Source organism: Barbus barbus (assembly GCF_936440315.1).
Source record: "Barbus barbus genome assembly, chromosome: 25".
NCBI lineage: Eukaryota > Metazoa > Chordata > Actinopteri > Cypriniformes > Cyprinidae > Barbus > Barbus barbus.
In genome coordinates this window covers 4,889,167-4,912,078 of record NC_136753.1, presented here as the reverse complement: position 1 = coordinate 4,912,078, position 22,912 = coordinate 4,889,167, and the positions used below count along the sequence as shown (strand labels likewise).

The 22,912-nt window shown below is 36.5% G+C and overlaps 1 protein-coding gene across 1 annotated transcript; it reads right to left on the bottom strand.

Moving 5' to 3' along the window:
* Positions 1 to 2,140: 2,140 nt before the first annotated feature.
* On the bottom strand, positions 2,141 to 5,085 carry LOC306844924 (claudin-10-like). Its single transcript, XM_079377370.1, has 5 exons — positions 4,734 to 5,085; positions 4,491 to 4,652; positions 4,325 to 4,406; positions 2,883 to 2,990; positions 2,141 to 2,771 (listed from the first exon to the last, which is right to left on the bottom strand). The coding sequence occupies exons 1-5, from the start codon at positions 4,963 to 4,965 to the stop codon at positions 2,543 to 2,545; spliced, it is 813 nt and encodes a 270-aa protein (XP_079233496.1). The 5' UTR covers positions 4,966 to 5,085; the 3' UTR covers positions 2,141 to 2,542.
* Positions 5,086 to 22,912: the final 17,827 nt, after the last annotated feature.

Below are 22,912 nucleotides of genomic sequence, written 5' to 3'. Positions count from 1 at the left end.
AAACATGTGTTCTACTCTGTGCCATAAACTCCTGAAACATTGGTGTCTCATATTTTAGAGCAGTCATGCAATTTATGAAAGTCAATTAAATCTGTATGTGGGTGTGTAAAAAAATAATAAAAAATAAGATGTAACCCCCTTTGTAATCGTTAACATTTTCATAAGAAACTATTTTTTTTCTCAGTAACTGTAACTGATTACAATTACATTTATTTCGTAATTAAATTAATTTTTTAAATTACACTGATCATAACTTTTATTGACAACTGGCCTTTTGTTTTGTGCAATATAGCAATATTCTCAGGCACTTAAACTTTAATAATTCCTGATTATTTACACAATATTAAGAAAAATTAAATTATGCCTAAAAGGAACTTAACACGAAACCAAATGGAAATCAAACAGAATTCATGACAGGATTGAAATAAAGAGCTACAGGTTTGCTTTTGCTAAGCTTACAGAAATATGTCAAGTTCATTCTTGTGAATTTTGAAATCATTTGAAACTTTGGTAATATATACTGTTTTTCTGTCATTTTATCAAACAGAATGGTTTAAAGTGAGACAAAGCAACTAATACTTCAATACAAAATATAAAATGTCACCATATATTAAGATTATTAGTATTATACAGTCTATAGCCCATGTATGTGTGTACATATGAAAATACACAACACAACAGGAATGAGCATATATAGGCTACTATATGCATATGCTTTTAAGAATGTTACTCATTTGCTGTATGCATTTTGACTAGGCTATATATTGTTCCATATTAATATAAGAGTATAATGTAAAATATAAAAGTATAGATTACTATCCATTATACTACCAACAGTTTAACACTAAATCTGTGATCACAGTCAGGAGACCAAAACATCAATTTTAAACAACATCACCAAAAGTGAGTATTTCTTAGCGAATGACGCCATCTAGTGGTATTTATTAGATGGTCCTTTATTAGAGCGCATGCTTGAAGAACATTTCCAAATACTCAAATGATCTCAGTTGTGTTATTATCTGTCATTTGATTGAGCTTCCTTCGACGTTCTTTTACAATCTCCCACTGCTTCCCATTAGTCTGGAGAAGGCTGTTAGCCTGTATGTCACCCTGGAGCACAACACCAGTCTTAAGTTGCTGGGGTATATTTGTAGCAATAGCCAAAAATACATTATATGGGTCAAAATTATTGATTTTTCTTTTATGCCAAAAATCATTAGGACATTAAGTAAAGATCATGTTCCATGAAGATATTTGGTAAATTTCCTACTGTAAATATATCAAAACTAAATTTTTGATTAGTAATATGAAAATATTAAATTTTTCTCAATATTTAGATTTTTTTGCACCCTCAGATTCCATTTTCAAATAGTTGTATCTCGGCCAAATATTGTCCTATCCTAACAAACCATACATCAATGGAAAGCTTATTTATTCAGCTTACAGATGTATAAATCTCAATTTCCAGGGTCACATATATAACTGTAGTATAAACAGAGGAATACACAGATATTGCGATTCACACCAGAGTGCAAACAGAATACTGAATAGCCATGCAAAGAGTGCATACTGCTGTTTTCAGTCGGGTGCAAATAGCATCTGTTTTCATGGAATTAAATGCAATTTCAGATATATAGAATTTAGATAGCATTTGTAGATTATGTATTATACATCTGTGTGTGTGTGCGCGCGCGTTTTTGTGACAAATGAGGACATAAATTTGTATAATGACATGGGTATTACATAGGTATTACAAGGAGAAGGTGACTTATGAGGACATTGCCCCATGTCCCCATTTTTCAAAACGCTTATAAATCATACAGAGTGAGGTTTTTTGAGAAAGTAAAAATGCACAGTTTCCTGTGTTTAGGTGTAGGGTTGGTGTGGGGCTATAGCACATACAGTTTGTACAGTATAAAAACCATTACACCTATGGGATGTCCCCACTTTTCACAAAAATAAAACGTCTGTGTGTGTGTGTGTGTGTGTGTGTGTCTGTCTGTGTGTGTGTGTGTGTGTGTGTGTGAAAGATGATTTGGATATCTCTTGAGGTTGCTCACTACCAAATCACAACCAATAGGCTGTATATGTATATATATATATATATATATCCCAAATGATCAAAGGACAAGATTTTTGTAATGTGCAAAATATTTATTTATTAAATTGACAAGATTTCTATGTTGAATTTGAGAAAATGTATTAAAAATGATTGGCATTAGAGACACTCAACGTGCCTTTTCCCGCAGATGTTTCAAAATAATTTCTTTGGTAACAGAGAAACATTCTGTACATTCATATTTCTGCAGTAACATGTAATATATGAATACCTTTACAGCATGTTCATTTCTACACACACTAGTACAGTACATTTTAACATTTGAAGAAATAGCTACAAATTAACATCACTTAATGTATTAGGAAAGAACACGATTAAACAATGATCATAGTATAGTAATAAATTAATCTAGATTAATAAATGCTGCAAAAAAATCTACTAATTGAACACTATTGTATTATGGTGTGATACTGTTACATTGGATTACACAGCTGAGTCTATGGGGGGGAGGCTGGGTCTGACAGACCTTGAAGACTGGCTTTCTTGTGTTCCTCTCCTCCCTCCACTCGCTCTGGTTCCTCTGCTCTCACTGTATGATTGGTGAGAAGGAGGGATGATGACTGTTGTGGGTCTGGACGAGCCCGGTATCATGTACGTCCGTCTGGTACGTGCTGTCATGTAGGTTGGGGGTTTTCTGGGTTGTTTATTAAACCTGAGTAGAAGACAAAAGAGTTATCAATGTAGCTACATATTCATTATTACATTTTTAATATTGTTATTTTGCTTATTTCAGTGTAGATATATACAGTGCAATGGACCAGACCTTTTAGGGAATGACTCTCTCCCAGAGAAATAACACATGACTGCACTTCCACAAATGAGCAGACATGAACCTCCCCAACCGATGAACAGAGCTGCACCAAGCTCAAACCTGAGAAGCAAAAAGTCATTCATTTTAAAGCAACCTCAAAGTTTTTTTTTTGTAATATAATTTTCAATGTCATTCTGATGATAGGCCAAATCTGACTTCTAATAAGGCAAATTCCTCCAAAAGGGCGTATAGTTTTACGGCAGCAATTAATGCACGTGTAGCTATTCTATAATTACGACAAATATGATACAACAGTGAATTCCACTAACTTAGCTCTAGGGGTCTTTAGAGTCACAAAAATGCACAAAACTACTACTTTAAGAGCCCATATCTTACCAGCTAAATTTTAAACATGTTACTTTTTTGGGGTTCACAGTTGATGAATAATTTTTATATAAATAATTACATAAAATACAGATTTATTACATTTAAATGTATTATTATTTAGTAAAAGGTTGAATTAAAATTTAATTAAAAGATGAATTCACTTTCCATTTCATTGAACATAGCCTATCAAGTCTATAACTGGCCTATGTCCACAGCCGTCTATTTTGCAATATAGGCAGGGCCTAAATCTAACTTTTTGCCACAGCTGCCAATGGCCGGTGACTTGATAAAATTTACCGGCCAAAAATATTTTTTACCGGCCATGAAACTCTTTTTTCAAAAACAGGCATTTATTAAAACTACAATGACTAAACATATATACAATGTTTTTAATTTGTCCTTTATTAGAACCGTACAGGGACAAGTGGGCCATCACACTGCTCTGACCTTATCAGTCTGTTTGTAGCTATTTGATTTGTTCTTGTCGCTTATGAACAGCTATAATCACAATGATCTTGTCTTCGGAAAATATTATTTTATTCGCTTACGTCAGAAACAGCGAATCTCTTTAAAAACTGGCTGTGTTCTCATTACATTGCATTTTTATATTTCATAAAAGTTTTATCCGCCAGCTGGCGACTGACACTGTTACATCTACTCGCCAACGCCGATTTTACTCGCATTTGGCGCTTGGCAAGTGTTAATTTTAGGCCCTGAATATATATTTTTTTCCAGTCTGTCTGCAATAGATTTACTGTTTAACTGGCTTTCTGCATCTCATGCAATGAGTTCCAAAGTTAATGTAAAAGGATCATAATTAATTGTTCATTTCTTTTGCATCACTACTGCTACTGCCATTAATTTGGTTAGTTAGTAGATTAGTTATTAAGTTACTTAGTATTTTTGGACTGGGCAGAAATATTTAATTTCTGAAAGTTACATGTTTTTTAATGGTCCCAAGAGCAAGCCCTGTCATTAGTCAATCACTAATCTACTTAAAAAGATTAAAGTAGTAACTTTCAAAATTATACATACAGTATGACCAAAATAAAAGTAACATTACGTACTTTAATTCTAAGAAATATGGATCCACAAATTCTGAGCGTGTCTTATTTCCCCACCAGGAGTACACTATCATACCACAAAATCCTGCCAAATAGACACAGCAACACATCAGTTTATGAAACTCAATTTATGCTTAATGCAAAAATGTTCATGAAGAAAGGTTTGTACCAGATGCCATGTACGTCAATGCTGCTGCAAATGTAACTCTGGCGTTGGCAAGTTCAGAACCTCCAATTTTGGTACATTTCATCCCAATGAGGGCAAGAACAGCCCCCCAGAAGCCAAAGATCACAGAGATGACAGCCAGGGCCCTGCATACATGGAGGAAAACTAACAAACCAGAGAGAGAGATACTGTTAATGATCCTGCAGTAACATGAAATCATGAAATAATGCCAGATTTTTTCCTCACCAGGCAGGTCCATCATGGAGGGGAAGTATTTACAGTCAGATACTCCTGTGGTGTCTGCGACACAGTCCATCCAGAGGTTGGAATAGTAATCACCGGCGCTGAGAACCACCGACGCACTTTCTGAGATGACCCAGTACTCAGTGGCCAGAGTGGAACAATTCAGAACCCAGCCACACAGACAGGACACAAAGCAGCCGATCTCCACGTACATCACCACCGTTCGCTGCCTCATGCTGCCGGCTTAATGAGCAGAGAAAGAAAATGTGTGTGTGCGTGTGCTGAAAAAAGCTATGGTGAGAGTGGTGCATGTATTTCTGAGAGGCTTCAAGTCAATAATGAAATGAGATTAAACAGTGATGTTTGTCTCCTCCTGTTTTTGGAACCTTCCTTCTGCATTTTACAGCTTGAAACTGGTAAAACTACATGGTTTGACCTCATCAGCAGTTTTTCCTTACCAGAGGGTATTCCCAAGAATTTCTTGGAAAATGGTTTTGAAAAACTTCAAATGCACTACAACAGCAGCATGTCTAATGAACTAAAACAAGTGAAATTAAAGAACAAGTCAATATGTAATGAAAACAACTTGTTTCTCAGTCAAAATGAATGATAAATTGAATTTAAATAAAAATATATTTGAAAATGAAATGAAAAAAGGTGTGAATTCATTACATATTTCAAATACATGTTGTTTTTTGCGCTACTTATAAAAACTGACCAGATGAAGTTATGTAAGTATTCGGATGCACTGCATTCAGACTTCATTGATATTTAGAATTATATTATTATATATTTTTATCATTTTATTTAGTCAACATTTTAAAAGTAACATTTATGTTACTTTTCATTATTGTTTCAATTTTAGTTTAAATAATTCTAGTACTTAAACTTTGTTATTTCTGTTAAAATTTTTAAAGTTTCTACTATATTTTATTTCAGCTTTATTTCAAGTAATGAATTAATGCCTTTCTATCTCTGTTTTCTGCCTTGGAAAACATAATGTGTACAACCTCTTGACCCAGTTTCTGCTGAAGCATATATTACTCATTCATTGTACTTGTCATGATCTTGTTTGTACAGGTTGTCTTGTTTTTGAATTATAATCTCTGACAGAACATCAGCTGGCTATTGGGTATGAAGTGTCCTGGGAATACTGGGAGTCCATCGTAATTAAGATACTGATCTAACATACACATTTTGAAATGACATGAAAAGTGTGCACTGTTTATGTATAAACAACATTTGGCTATTTCAGTGCTACTAGCATAAAATGAGAAAAAAATCAAGATAAAGAAAGAGTCAAAAACAAAATAAAGGATGAGTTGACTTAATGCTAGTCTAGATCTTCTTCAGATAAGCAACGCCTGAGGAGTGTAAACACTTTGTTTCTGCAGCGCTTTCAGCATCGCTCTGTTTGTTGGAATCAAGGGGTCGAGGTTTGGCTGGTAAGCATGACATTAGCCATGTACTGCACACATGTATTCTGATGCACTGTGTTGTCTTCTGTTTTCAGGTAAAGTTAAATTACAGTGCAGTGAATCATAAAGAAGATGTTTGCATTTGATCAGAATTAATGTGAGTGTGACATCTTCAGTTGATTCTTTTTCTTTTAAACTATGTTCAACATACTGTACATACATATATTCTTTAAATTAATTTTTGATATGGAAATTATGATACTCTAAGTCATAATTATTTAATAAAAATTGACATGAAAAGTCAAAATTGTGACTTAAAAGTCACAATTATGAGATACTAAGTCAACCATGAAAAGTAAAACTAAAAGTCATGACAAAAATCAATTTATGAGATACTAGTTTATTACTAATTTGCTTTAGCAACGGCAAGCACCACGAGAGCGCAAGCTCCGTTGTGCTTTAAAAGAAGAGAAAGCGGTAAAGCTCGCGTTTCTAGATGTGAATTGTGAACGCTCCATGTTTTTAAATTGTATGTATTCTGCCACATATTGATGTCACTGGGCTAAGAACCAGGTATCCATTCACCCTAGAACCGTTCCTGCCTGGAATCTGTATATCTAACATCACAGACATTCAAAAAGAACTTGACCTCTCAACAGTTATTATAGTGTTAGGGGCGGGGCCACGCTCGCATCATCGAGCCACCGTTTTAGCCTGAACACATAATTGGTGAAAAACTGTTTAATGGTTTATCTCCACAATTCAGTACCACATAGTTCAGAGTCTTTGTAATGTGTTTAAGCAATACATTTCTAACATTTGTAATGTGTTTAAAATGAACTGAATCTATTTGACAGAGCGCACGCCACAGCACAAATACCGCCATATGGCGCATTTCTGCTTGTTTTCAAACGTGATTCTTGTGTCTGGTATTTGTGTGCACACCTGTTGTAATTTTTATGTAATGTACTTTAATTTAAACAAAGTAATTATTTTCATATTAAGTTAAGTGAATTTGTGTTGAAATGTGACATGTGATTTATAATATTATAATAAAATAAAATATAAAAAGGTAAAAATTGCACTTTAGTCTACTCTTACAGCTGTTCCCCATTCATTTTTCCAGAAATTACACAAAGACAAAGGAGAGAAGCTTCTCCTCACAGGAATGTTTCAGTGTCTTTGTTCATACCAGCATTCATTTTAATAGAAAAAGCATTACTGCATGTTATAAAAATACACACACACATAAGAGGAGGTCAAACTAAAAGCAGTCATGTATCAGTCCAGCCTTTATTACTACCCTGTCAAGTCAGTAATGACGATTAAGATACTGGCAGAATTTTAAATGGCTCACATCAATTCTGACATGAACCCCTGTTCATAAGTTACACAAGAAAGCCTCTAAACTACAACAGCTTTCACTGTGGGATAGCTGGATATCACAATAAAGACTGCCCAAAACATGAACTAAATGTTCTTTATGACAATTATTGTGAGTTTGATGGCACACATAATTTTCTACAAACACTTCATTTAGAATACATAAGAGGATTAAAACACACGAGGACCTACAGACCTATTGACCTTTACTTGCAGATCAAGGTGAGGTCATGATGTCAGTGCATGAAATGTGAAGAGGAAAGCATTTCCTTCATTTGTTCTGAATCTCCTGTTGTGGAAACCCTGCATTTTACATTTCACCCTGGCAGAAGTTCAGGAGCACTGCTGTTGGACCTGCTCCAGCCAGCTAAAGTGTTCCCATTAAAACCAAACAGACATCAGTGGCCAACCATCATTTCTCAAACGGCTCTTCCCATTTTCCCTTCCTGGAATACTCAATTATCTGGCCCTTATTTAATAAAATACAGCTTTAAAATTATCAATCTCAATGTGAAGCTGCCCATATTCCTCTCCAGCACTCCAACCCCCGTTACACTGACATTTACGCACCATTTACTCACAGCACATGCTGCTCCTCGGCCACATTTAGGGCCATTTCCTCTTTAAAGGCTTGGAAAACCTTCTTTCTGAAGCAAATTTTGTAGAAAAGAAACATTGTCCATTATGTTTATTGTGATGGCAGGATGAATCAAACTCAATGAGGGAATCAGGATGGTGGAGTCAGTGAAGAAACCATAATTAGCCACAGATAAAGTCTGATCTTACCGTGTTCATTCTTTCATGGATCATCTCAGAGTTCAAGACACACTTCATTCTCATTCCATTCTGAGGATTCTGAGACCCTTAACTGAAATTCAAGATGCTTCAACACTGGTTAAGATGACAAGAAGGCATACAGAAACATAAATACATATACACACATATATATGAAACGTTTCTTTGAAAAAGAGCAGTTTGTAGTGAAGGAGCTTCATTTGGAGGAAAGAAATGCTTCAGTAACCACATCACAGTTCACCTGAGTGCTCTGACAGCTACACACACACACACACAAAACATGTCTTATTAAAGGTGACTTTGGTCTCTTCAAGCAAGAAAAGAAGAAATATGGACAGAACTAACCTCTAGTTTAACAGAATCCTTTTTGTTTTTCTCAGCACTTAAACTGTTCAAATAAACTTTCATCCTTCATATCTCCGAGTGAGTCATGTTGCGGATGAAGTTTTTAATATCTATGTGACAACAGCAGTCGATATTTCATTAAGATGAACGTAAGCATCGGTCCAGAAATGTCCCACGACACACCGGCATATATGAAATAAAACAAGATGTGCAGACGGACACTGAATGACCTGCTCTGCCTCACAGCACTGATGAGAGAAATATTATCCAGATCAGTCAAGATCATATCGGTGCTGACACTCGCTTACACGTCCTCACACACAGGACACAAACAATGACTTTGAGATCTCTCTGACTTTGAGGCTCTTTTTGAACAGCTTTTCTCTGTCTATGTGTGCGGCGAGTGACTTGAGGACGATGAGAAGAGAAGGTGTGGAGCTTCTTCTGCTGTCAGAAATGAGAAATGGTCTGTCTGTCCTTCTCAATCCATACGTCATGTCCATTCTCCATATGAGTCTTACCTTCAAGTAGAGACACGGCACAATAACATTTTATAAGACATCAGTCTTGTCAGTGCAAACTGAGGGGAGATGAACAGTTTTATTGCATCGATCTTCACTTAAGAGAGAAACAATGTTTTTTACTTGTGTTTCTGAAAGTCTTATTTTTATCTTTTTCTGCTGGAGACATCATGACGCATCAGTTTGATATGAAGAACAAAAAATAAAATATAAATAAAGAAAATTGCATGTGGATTCCTGAGACTTTAAAGCCATCAGCATCATGTCTAAAATGGGTAATTAATACCACAACAAACATAATAAGTGCATTAGTGGTCCTGAGTGCTGTCTTTAGATGAGAGTTTGATTGGCATAATAAATGAAGTCAGTTATTCCCTCGTTTCGCCAAGTCTCATTCAAGACAACTATCTGTTCATCTGCATTGTCTGTTCAGCTGGATTTCCCCTTATGAATTAAGATAAAAGCAACTCAGGTTCAAATGCCCTCCGGCACTTACCTGAGTGAGAGCCATGATCTCTGACTGACTGCTCTGAAATGATGGGCTTACCGCTTCATTTAACAAGAAATGACTATTAAATCAATTATATTTTAGACCTAGTATTGCAAGCTACAATTTTTGTTCAACCAATGAAAATGAATGAAGATGAGGCCACAGCAGAATTACCCATGCACATCTCTGAGGAAAAAAAAAAAAAACATTAGTGGTGCTTCATTCATGAATGAATCAGTGCTTTTGAGACAATCAGTTGGGCGAATTATTCAACGACTACTCATGCACTCAATTGCAGTCTTGGCCACTTGAGAGCATGTGCATGTGACAGGAAAGGAAGTAAGTACACAAGATTATTCCAAGTTAGAAAAATGGCAAAGCTCAGTGCCCTTAAAACACAATAAAGTAGTTTGTAAGTAGACAAGCGGTCAAGTGCAAAGACAGCAAGTGTGGGTATTCGGACAGGCCCAGTCATCTATAGTCAATGTTCTGAATGAATCTGTTGAGTGAATGATTCAAATGACTCACTCACTCTTTTGTTCTTGAATTTCTTTGAATCACCCTACATTAGACCACTAATTTAATCAGTTAGGAGTAAATGAAAAAGAATGAGCAAATTCAGAAACTGTGTGTGCCGCAAGGATTGCCACTTTTGCATAGTTTGTGCTTGCTGTTTAATAATGATTAGAAAATTTAGCAAACTGCCAGTTCCAGTAGTAATGAAAAGATTTATCTTGAACTCTGTCATGGAAACTAGTATTTATAGACTGAATATATAGAAGCTGAATTCATTCATCACGACCCTCACAGTGCATTATGGGTATTCTCTAGCCATTGTACTCTCGTTATTTTGGTGCATTATGGTTGAATGAGTGCACTCGATAATGTCCAAATTGGTTTCGGACACCACTACAAATGGCTGTCCTCTCAAATAGTGCCCTATTAAGGTTATATGTTTACTTTCAGACACATTTGAACGAATCGAATTATAAAGACCGTTTGTCGCCATCTACTGGTGTACTGAATATACAGAAATAGCAAATCACCATTTACAGACTGTCAGAATTCCTGTGACATGCAAAAACAGGAGCAAGTTTCAGTGCAGCCAGAAATAGCCTAACTTTTTGGCTTTTTGATCAAAGAGCTTTTTGATCAAATTCACAGCAGCACTGAGCTAACAAAGGTAACTGTTTGGCCTGAAGGTGGAAAAGCACTAGTACCTATATTGTTGCTGGAATACAGTTTAAAATCAATAAAAAGTGCATTGACATCTTTATCCAATAATTGTTAGCATTTGTCTTAGATTGTGGAGGAAACCACAGTTCATGTAGTACCTCTATAAGGCTAGTGCTAGGTTTGATATGTGTGAATACAAACAACTGTTTCTGTCTCAACGTGAAAACACAAAAATGTGGGCACTCTGAAGTATGTGCAAAGGGAATATTTTATTGACAGAGCAGTTTTCAGAGCAAAGAAACTGTCACACAGTAGGACATAATAAATATTTCACTTCCAGTTGGATTGGAGAGCAAAGATTCACTGCTAGGGATTGCACTAATAAATCTTGAATCAATCTCATCCCACAAACTCAAATAGGAGAATCATGCACGTCACGCACAATCTATCGAAGTATTACACAATACTACACTCTGGTTGCATATTATTCTATATCTACACTTACGTGCTGTACAGATATTTATGGTTCACATAAAGAACCTTCAGGGAAATTTAAACATTTAGTGGTTGTAAGTTGTAACTCGCAGTGTTTCCTCAGTAATTGAGCATTTGCAGCCTTTGATGTACGGTTGTCTGCTGAAGTTAGTGAGGCAAGGCTGACATAACAAGCTTTTTCATTCTCAAAGATACACTCCAGGACGCTCTGCCTCACGAATGTGTGCCTGAGCTCAATGAAAAGGTTTCTCTTTGAAGAATTCCCTCAGGAAAGGAAAACCCCAATGTGTTTCTCACTGATAATGATTTATAGGGATTCATTCTCACCTTCTGGCAGCTCACCTTGTCTGCTGTCGCCTTTGTAATCTTCTAAAACTCCTGTAAACTCAAAATTTCCCATATAAGCATTCATGAGACAAAATAATGACTCATAGCAGAGTTTTGACAGTCTACTTTTTATTCAACGGCGCACAAATTTAGGCATGATGATACAGCCTTGACATGCTGCTAGACTGAGATTTTTAATGATACTTTAGTGGTGATGCAAGCCGCAAAGGAGTTTCTGTGACATAAATGGGGTGACAGAATTTTTTTTTACACATAACAAATACTTACTGGAGGATAGGATTATTCAGCTGGAGCGAAATCATTCTGAAAGGCATCAAATAAATCTAGGAAGGATAAAATTTGCATTTGTGGACCTAAAGTGAATTTCTGAAGGAATTTGTAGTGATTCTCTGAGGAAATATGGCAGTAGACAGAGATAAATATTTCAAGTGACAAGGAAATTAATTTCAAAGCTCCTTCTAAACACATTACAGAGTTTATTTCTTTAAGAAATATAATATTTAACCTAGATGAATTACAGAATATTATTATGACTATAACTATGAATTAAACAGTATTTCTAATTTTCAAACTTTTTTATACATTTTTTTTACATGCACTGATAAACACACATGCAGAATCTCTCAAGCACTATGAGATTCTCATGATATCACATGATAATTTATTATTTCTTCAGAAACCACTCATGCTAATACACTTCCCAAAAGCCTAAAAATCTTTTGCAGGCAATCCCATAACAACCCGTCTGCTTTAGATCCAAGGGGAGGTCAAAAATGCCATCAGTGTTATTAAGATAGATTCAAGAGGATAGAAAGTGCACTTACGACACTTATGCTCTGCACTCCAGCAATCTTACTGCATCAAATATAGCACAAGCATGTGTAAGGCATGTCATTTATTAAAAACTTGATCCTCTCAGGGTTGGAGCTCATGGTGTGTGGCTTCCTGTTCAGTCCAAAGCCATGATGATAATGATGCAGTGTGCAGCCGAGCTTAAAGCAAGATGTGGCTGGAAAGCTGCAGATACCTTACAAAAATATGTGTCATACTGAAGACCATAATTATGATGGATAGACTAGATACAGAACTACTGCACTAATGTTTCCATTGTGGATTAACCCCTGTGTTTCATGTATTAAAGACTATTGTTTGTAGGCTATTCCTCGTCTTTCTCTCTCATTCCTCCACGTGCAGATCGTGACAGAAGACCCAAACGTTTTTTGTTTCTCGTTTTACTCAGTGTTTTTTATTTCCGTTGTGCCCCATGAATCTCCTTGTTCGTCCCAAATTCCTCCTCCTCTTGCTAGAGCAGGGGGACAGAGCTCTCGAGGATCATACACGACTGTTCCTGTTGTTAGCTAACACAAAGTGTCTTTAAGACAAGCCATGTCACTTGGCGGCCATCTTTGAAACGCCTCTCGGGCATCCAAGTGCAGCTCCTATCTCTTTGAATGAGGAAACATCAAATTCTCCAATACTGTTCAATAATCTTACGATTAAATTTCCTATTTGAAATCACCAAAGAAATCTGATAACAACTGTATCATAAATAGTTTCTTTTGCTCAAATAGCGTTATAAAAAGCTTATTTTTCAGCCCAGATCAGCCAGTGCGCATGTCCTAAGTGCACGTCTCAGAACACTGTTTCTATAGCAACCGGGACTTCTAACGGCAGCTGCAGGGATGCGCTGACTTTACTGATTAGCAATTGGCTCTTTCATTCAAGGCGGGGCTTCCTGTGATTAAACGGCCATATTGAGCATTGCATTTTTCCCCATTCAAAACTATAGGAATGACATGTCTTGGGTATTCTATAGTCTTTGGCTAACACCACCAGCTACCCGGACGACGCTCTCTGCTCATTCTATGATGCAAGCTTGAACACCGCGAGCAGAGCACCGTCATTCGAAGATGTTCCTCGAGAGGATTTCGCCGCCTTCGTGGAGTGGAATCTCCCCGCAGTGCGGAGCATCAGCCCGAGCCCACCGATGACAGAGAGTCTAATCCCGCCGTGATCAACGAGCCAGCACAAAGCCGAACGACTGAGCAGAGGATCGCCCCGGAAGTTGAGCCCAACCCGTCAGATCAGGTGCATGAGCCAGCTGCGATGACTAGAAAGAAGCTCCGCCCCCTGCACCGTGGCTAAGGGTGAGCTTTGGATGGACCTGGATAGAGGAGAGGCGTAAAATGACTTAATTGACTGGGAGGCTAACCTGCTCCCTCTACTCCCTCCTTCTTTTGAGCTCTCTGTTACCCCTGTTCCCACGTCCAGCCCTGAGTGGGCTGCGGTTCCCATGTCCTGCCTGGAGAGGGCTCCAGTTCCCTTATCGAGCCCAGAGGGGGCTCCTGATTCAGAGTTTAACCCTGTAAGCAAAGAGGTTTACAGGCACCTCGTCGCTCCATCTCCATTGGGCTCCTTCCTCCCTCCAGGTTCACCTTGGTCCTCAGTCACTCCGGCTCCGTTGCGGATCTCCGGATCGCCGCCTCGGTCGCCAGAGCCCTCGGCTTCACCCTGGCCCCCCAGATTCTCAGCACCCCCCTGTCTTATTGGCTCTCTGTCTCTGCCCCGGGCTCCTCCACCACCTGCTCCGCTGCCGTTGGTCGGCCCCCTGCAGTCAGTGGCCATTCCTCCTCCATGGCTCCTCCCTCCGTCGGCTCCACCGTGGTCGACATTATGGCTGTGGCCTGGGTCCAGTTTGGCTCCACCTGCTCCGGGTTCCTCCTGCCTCCTCTCTGACTCCTCCCTCCTTCGTTGCCTCCCTGGTCTCTCTCTGCCGGCCCCTTCCCGGGTGCCCGTCCTCCTCCCGAGCCTCCTCCTTAGTCCCCCCCCCTCCACACACGGCGCGAGGACGCGCCTTCAGGGAGGGGGCGATATGTCAGGATTATGGACCTGTTTTGCCCCTGTTTCTGTTCAGTGTTCCCTTATTTGGTCATGTTCATGCCCTCATCTAGTTGAGGACAATTTGTTCATTCCCTGCACCTGAGTATAATGAATTATCCTGTGTATTTAAGTTACTGTCTGTGTTTCTACCCTGTTGGGTCTACTCGTTATGTTTGTGTGTTCCAAGCTGTTTCCATTGTGGATTAACCCCTGTATTTCCTGGATTAAAGACTATTGTTTGTATTCATCGTCTCTCTCTCGTTCCTCCCAGCGCAGATCATGACATGACCATACAAATATCAACAACTGCACCAAATTGCATGTTTTTCATCTAAAGTTTCAATAAACTGTTCCATTTAAAAAAGATGATCTTTTATATTCAAATATTTAATATGATTAACTTTACAGGGTTAAACTATGCCGCCATTCTTATTAAAATTAAGGTGTTTATTATTGGTATAGACACATTTGTGTGAACCCTTATTGTACTGCAGCAGTAGTGTTTCATATATTTAACATGCCAAAATCCTTTTTTTCTTAGAAAAAAATGTATTAGAAAAAAAGTATTTGTTGTCATGTTGTCTTTGGTTGTCTCATATCCAAATGCCCACTGCAGGATAGCATCCTAGTAACGCCACTGTTGATTATGTTCAGGCCAGGCTGACACTGAACTCTTGCCTGAATGAGATCCGTCTCAGTGCCACCGCAGTTCAGCATGCTGGGTGAGGGAGCTTTAATGCCATGCCAAGCCCTCTAGATGGGATGGAGCTGGCATGCAACCAGGCCAGCGGTGGCGGAAAGCTAAGTTCTGCGAGGCTGGAGGGTGGCACAGAAGGCTGAGAGAGAACAGAGCAAAGCCAGGGACAAACCCATGCGACAGGGGCCTCGTGCCAAGTTCCTGCTCAGAATTCGCCTGTAGTGCTTAGGATTTAATTCAACCAAATGTTCAGACGTGTGATTTCTGTTGTTAATGGAAGCCTGTTTCCACCATGAAATAAAAAATAAAATATTTATTTCACAATTTAGTCTTTAAAGAAAAAAATATTAATGATTTTTTTTTAGCGATTTGCATTTCTGAGAAGCAAAGTCTTAATTGTAAAGAGGAAAGAAGCCCAAAATAAAAAGTTGCAATTACCGTTTTTATTTTTCTTTACTTTAAATTTTTTTAACTCACTTTTCACTATTTGTAGAAAAAGTCAGAATTTCAAGATGTTAACTTGTAATTTTGTGAAAAAAGTCAGTTTTTAGGATGAGTTTTAGGATGTAAACTTATTACTGTGAGCAAAAAGTCAGAATTGTGAGATAGCAATTACCTTTTTTATTTTTCATTCTGTGCCAGAAAAAAAGAATTGCGAGATCTGTCTGCTGTAAAACTCTGATGTAAACTCTGAATTGCGAGAAAAAAAAGTAAATTAATTTTTTCTTAGAATTGAAAGTTTATATATCATAATTCTATTCATATCCTGCAATTCGGACTTTTTTCTCAGAATTGTGAGAAATAAAGTCTGAATTGTGGGATACAAAGTCACAATTTTAAATTCTGTGGTGGAAACAGGTCTATAGATTTTTCATTTTTGGATCTGTGGTTATTTTCTCTGAAACACTTTAGAGTTCTATTAAATTTGAAAAATAAATAAATATAAAATCAGCCTTATACAACAACAGGTTAGTTTATTGGATCTGCAGCACAGACCTGAAGTCAGCACTGCTCTTTGTCAAGCTCACACACAGCTATCAGTCATCATATCAGATCTGTCTCTGTCAGCAAAATGCTTCTGCAGGAGACCTTGGTCCAATTTCAAACAACAGTGTTGTTCAAATTGTGTGCAGTGTGTATTTATCGTATTTTTTAAATCTTTTTTTCCCAATCCAGCATAACCTAAAATGCACCATTGTACCAAATATCCATCCAAGCATGTGAATAAAGTAAAAATGATTAAGAATTTTAATTTTAACCAAACGGTTCTAATGCATTATGCCAAGGATTTGAATAACATGCTAAGTTTTCGATAGAAATCTCGTGAAATGGTTTTGTATATAAATCTCGATTTTCTAAATCTTGTGAAATGGTTCCATCAGTGGCGCAGAAGGTTATTACAGCTATTATTGTGTTCACTGAAACAACTGTTGAAATATATTTGAAGTGAGTTTAAATAGTCGAGACTTTGAGTGACACATTTTAAGAAGAAATATTGATTTTATCTTTTGACCTGTATATTATTTAAAGCTCCCAATAAAAAAAAAAAGATCCACTACAGCATGGAATTTTAGAAAATATTATACCGTTAAAAAGTTTGGGGTCGCATTAAGGATGCATTCAATTGATTAAAGGTGAGAGTATATTGTTAAAGAACATTTTTATTTCAAATAATTATTAAGCAGCACATCTGTTTTCAACAATGATAATAAGAAATGTTTATGAAGTAAACAACTAGCGTATTAGAATGATTTCTGAGGATTGATTTCTGGAGGATTATTTCCAGAAGGAATTAGCAGGTATTCATGCAGTCCACCTCAAAGCCCTGTAAGACAGCACTGTAGTAATTTTTGGCAGAGTCTCAATCCTGCCCTCTCAGTGCTGTATATCTGCAATGGCGAGAGACGCTGACTCAGTGATCTTTGGTGAACCATTCCTCATTGCACTTGGCTGACAGCACCATAAAAATCACAGCAGAGTGGAGAGCATCATGGCGCATTACCAGAGCGGGCAAACAGCCTGTGACAGTAGAACCGGTGGCAGCGCTCCATCACTCCTCCTCAGCAACAGTGCATGATCCTTCTCGAGCTGTCAGAGAATGGGAGAGGAGCCCAGAGATCCAAAAAATGACCCACATACAGTGGAGTATCTGTTGCGTTTTTGGATTCTCTCAAAATCTCTAGTACCTCTTAAAGGAACGGTTCACCCAAAAATGAAAATCGTGTCATTTATTTACTCTCCATCATCCCAGCTAACAGGGAACGTTTTTTAAAGGTTACATTTCAGGACAAAATGTTCCTAAAATAATGTTTAATGAACGTTCTTATAATATTTTCAAAATTATAGAACGGTCCTCTAACATTGTCATAACCAAGAAGAAATATCCTTAATATAAAAAATTGGATGTTTTAAATGTTTAAAAAACATTCAGAACTATTGTTTTCATAATGGCTTCAAAATGATAAAATGGTATGTTCCTCTAATGTTGAATAACTAAGAAAAAAACTTTCTTTAAATATTAAAAAATGGGTGTTTTAAAAGTTGAGAGAAATGTAACACTCTCATACCATTGTCATGAGAATGTTCCTTTAATGTTCAAGCAAGAAGAAACATTCTTAATACATTTTAAAAATGGACATTTTTAATGTTTAAAAGAATTCCGAAATAATGTTTCGGAACATTAAACATAATTTATCTACAGAAGACGTGAAATAATGTTCCATAGAGTCATATACATGATGAAGTTTAACAGCAGTGTTGTTTTACCATTTATATAATGTAATAATTTTATAATATAATATTATTGTATTTATTAATATTTTAAATTTGTTTTTATATTTTGTATTTTCATTTTTATTGTTTTTACCAGTTATTATTATTATTATTAATATATTATTGTTTCAGTTGAGTTATTTTCAGTTTCAGTAAGTTTAGAAAATGAAACAAAAATTAAATTAGAAATGGTCACATGGCAATTGAAAATCTAAATAAAGTTTTTTTTTTTTATATTTAATTTAACATTTATTTTATTTTATTAACATAAATGTTTTTTAATAGATTTCATTTTAGTTTTAGCTAATAATACCAACACTGTTTGTAACGGTCAGTATAAATAGTCAATAAAAAAAAAATAATAATAATAAAAAAAAAAAACGCATTTGCAAAAGTGACTTTCCACAAACTGACCTATTTATCTACATTTTTACATTTTTTGGAAATCCACTTTTGCACATCTCTAGTTTGGAATGACATGTAGGTGAGTAAATATTTCAAAGAATTGTCATTTTTGGGGGCTGAACTATTAGGTTTAAATGTTTTAAACCATAAAGAGGTCTGACTAAACCTATGATGAATGATTTAATTTGAGCTTTCTGAGAATACACAACACCCCTCTCGCCTATTGTAACGTCATAGAAGTAATCTAGAGGAGTGCTCTCCAAAAAACAGCAAGGTTATGAACCTCAGTAGCAGCAGAGGCAGTGAAGTGTTAAGTGCTCCACTGTTGCAGTAAGTCAGTAAACCCCCTCTGAGCAACCTCCTGTTTTCAATCACTTTCTCTGAGCCCCTTGGGAAGCTTAATAGTCGGCATTATCAAACCACATAATCAAACAAACAAGGGAAACATCATGATTATGTATACTGGGCCTCTGCAAACGCCCCCTTCCCTCTGTAGTCTCTCTTTCTTTGTGTCTCTGTGCAGGCAGAACAAGAACACTGATTACTTCTCTCAGCTGGGGCAATGCAGGACTAAAGCTCATAGCTGCTGCATTAATCAAAGTCCTGTATGGATTTCTCTCAAAACCGCAGGCCTACACATTTGCAGGGTGCTGCTTCTGCGGAGAGCGTACTGTGAGCACAGGAGCTTTTATGTTGTCAGTGTTGATGCTTCTTGCTTTATTATGATATCAATTCATACTCTGAATCATGCATATCCATTCTCACAGCTACTGTGTATTATTCTCCTGCAACACACTGTATGCAAATGTTTAATTTCCATCATTTTCCAGGGACAAATCATCTATTCTTGTCTCACAAATGTATTCAGGTTTGCTTGTACAATTGATCATTTTCATTTCTTTTCTAATAAGTTCAGTTGGTTCATTTTTTTAACTGGGTTTCTGAGGGTTTTAAGAGCGTTCACAAATTAAGGCCCTACAAAAGTCTTAAATCATAGTAAAAAACTTAGACTTTTAAAATCATGGCATTAAATATAGCATGCACTGAGGACCCCCAATAAATTGTCTTGTTTTCCAGTAAGATCAATTTACTTGAGATGCAAAATTAAAGTAGTAAGTCTTGTTTTCTGAGATATTTAACCAAATTAAATGAGTTTATGCTTAAAACAAGAACAAATATCTTTCAATAAATTATGAAAACTGGTTTGTCCTTTGAATTAAGTTGATTTTTCTGGGTCCATTGGCAGACATTTGCTCTTGTTTTAACCATAAACTCACTGACTAGATTTTGATCAATTTCTCTGAAAACAAAACTTTTTATATCACAAATGCATCTTGATTTAAAAATATTTGCACTTGAAAACAATATAAAAATATAGGAACATCAGAAGGTACAGTAGAAGTTATTTCCATATTCTAGTGGCAGGGTTATTATATTTATTTAACTAAAACTAAAACCATATATACCATATAACCATATATTGTTATTCAAGTTAAAGTAAATGCTTTATTTAAAAAGTAATTTCAGACAGTTGCCATGGCAACATTTCTCATTTTGATTTAGTTTAAAGTGGAGTACTAAAATAACTAAAACTAATAAATGAAAATTAAGCAGGGGCGGATTGGCCATCTGGCAATTCTGGCAAATTCAGATTTTTTAAAAATATATATGGGTGTTTCTTCAACTAGGGGCACTTTTAGCCTTGTGAAGTTGAATAATAAAAAAAACTTGTTCAAAAGTCATGTAACAGTCTCATAAGTTTAAATAAGTTGTCTAGTTTTAAGGTCCGTAAGAGGACAACTTAGATTACAAGAGAAATTGTTAATTTCTTGGGAAATTGTTAACTGGTGGGCTCCAGTTCCGTTGACTCCTCCCTGCCTTCCTGCTTTGCCGACTCTGCCTCGGTCCCCATTACAGTTTGTTTTTTTGACAGTAGCCTACATTGTATTAAACCGCTGTAAGCTTAGCGTAGAACCCCAGTATATTTTAAAATGTTATTGCTTCGTGATTGGTTACAAGTGTTAACGAACCTGTTACTGAATTTCATGACTGAAATATCAACAGATAAAGTGGGATTTAGGGTAAACACTGATGTAGGCTACTTGCAATATAGTCACACATCAAAACCTATAGCAATACCCATAGAAATATAGACATTTGTAGTGAAAATTACTTTGAATATGTAGATAGTCGTATATTAAAATAAAACATTGAATACAGGCATACAGTACATAAGTTTACAGTATGCAATTAATCTTTAGGTAGGGTGGAACATAGGCGTCTATTACAGGCACTCATATGCAATAGTTAGATGAGTTATCATAAGCCATTGGCTTACTTATGTTCTCCCTTGTCTGATTTGTGTTCATCTGTTCAAAACTAGAATGTTTCTGGACCCAGTGCAGACAGCTCAGCTGCTGCAGCAGAGTCAAGTGTCATGGAGGCAGGAAAACAGCAATGAGAGAGACACACCCTGATACTGATGCTGCCAGGTTCTTAAAAATGTGGCTCTAATGAATTATTATTTAACTCTTAGGATAGGAGGAACCTGTACTTATCAACAGCTGTCTAAAAGGTGCCATCAAAATAATCAAACTGATATTATATATAAAAAAATAAATGTTCAAAGCAAATGTGTCATATTACACATTCATCTGATCTGATATCTGATCTTATGGCTGTTTGAGAGAGAAAAAAAAATATTATTGTTATTATTATTACTTATAAGTGGTCTTTGTCTGTGTTAAGTAAAGTAACATAAGTAACGTGGCAAGATATGAGACTTAATACATTATAAATATGAGAAATATAATCCATTGTAACTTAAGCGGATGGATCGTGTTCATTGTGTGCTATAATCATACTCTTAAAAGCTATAACCACAAATAAGTAACTATTATAATACATTAAAACTGTTCTTATGAATATTCATGAGATGATGCAACATATTATAGAGTTATTTATAATGCATTATGCATTCATTATAATGCCTTAAGAATACCTTTATAATGTATTATAAATATGGGCTTCATGGAAAGTGTTACTTGATTTACTGCTGCTACTATTTATACTTTTTTGCTATTTATTCTATTTTCTTTTGTGCTGTTATTACTTTTTTTGTATTCAGGTGTATTCCAATGTTGAGAGCAGTCAGTGAGAAAAATCTGTGCTGTAATGTTTACATCCTATACTGTGTTCATTAACTAGGATGTTGCTGGAATCGGTACAGCCAGAGACCCTGGTCTTCCAATACCAGTGCTATGAGGAAGGATGCTACGGTAGGCCTAGCAGAGACAGGGAGGAGGAGTGTGGCAGAGGTAGGAAAAACCCAACAGACAGACAGTGACAACAAAGAACAACATACTGTAGAGAATGACAGTAACAGCAGACAAACCCTGTTCAAGCATCCACGCTGAATCAGGTCTGCGTTTACCATTTGAAAATATTGTATTTTGTAACATAAGAAGACAACAGTAACACTTAAGGCAGCTAACCATTAATAGCCACCAGGCTGTGTCGTGTCTTCAAAAAAAGAGAAAAATTGTCCCCATCTTGTTGTCAAGGCTCCTGTGGTGCTTGATGACTAATGTATATAAATGCACTTAACAGAAAGATAAATGACCATCTCTGTGTTCATGAGATGTTTACTGTTTCAAAGATAGCCACTTCCTTGAATCTACACAGACATAGCCATGCACTCTCTAATAATCTTAAACTTATCAAAGCTGCATGCGTCTCTACTTATCCTGGGAGAAATGATCTATGCTTGTCTATTACACAAGATGAATAAAAGTATAATGGAATACAGCTATTTGCAGACCCTCCAATTATTTACAGACTAAAAGAACTGAAGGAATTGCAACTAGGATCTTTTCGACTCTCATTCCTTCTAAATTTTCAACCAACCTTATCAAAGAGATTGCGTTTTAGCACAGTGCTGGTTATTTTATTATGTAAAGGAGTGGGGATGATTTTGAGGTGGAGCTATTATGAAGTTATTAGTGATCTGTTTTGGGAAAATACTATATTAATTTAAATGGTTTGAGGAACGAGATGTTTTTTCCACCCCCACAGTCTCTACACAACAAGAGCCCTGGAGATAAATACAGACAGTTAATTACAGCAAGTTCAACAAAAGCCAAATGGCTGTATTATTGTTTTGTTGTCTTATCTCTGACAGGTAAAACTTTCAAATGATTATCTAATGCTTGATTCAATTATAGATTGCCTTGAAAAGCACAATATAATGATACAGATTTAATGCCATAGGAAGGAATCTAGGTCTATTGTTTAGAACTGTCCGTGGTGCTGAAATACTGCCAGGTTGACGCCTGGAATTGAAAAAAAAAATTGGTATACAGTCATTGTTAATAATTTTCAAAAAGAAATATGTTGTGGATGAATGGATGATTGCATCAATAGGCAAATCAAGGCCAAAAGTGCAACATTTGCTTCAC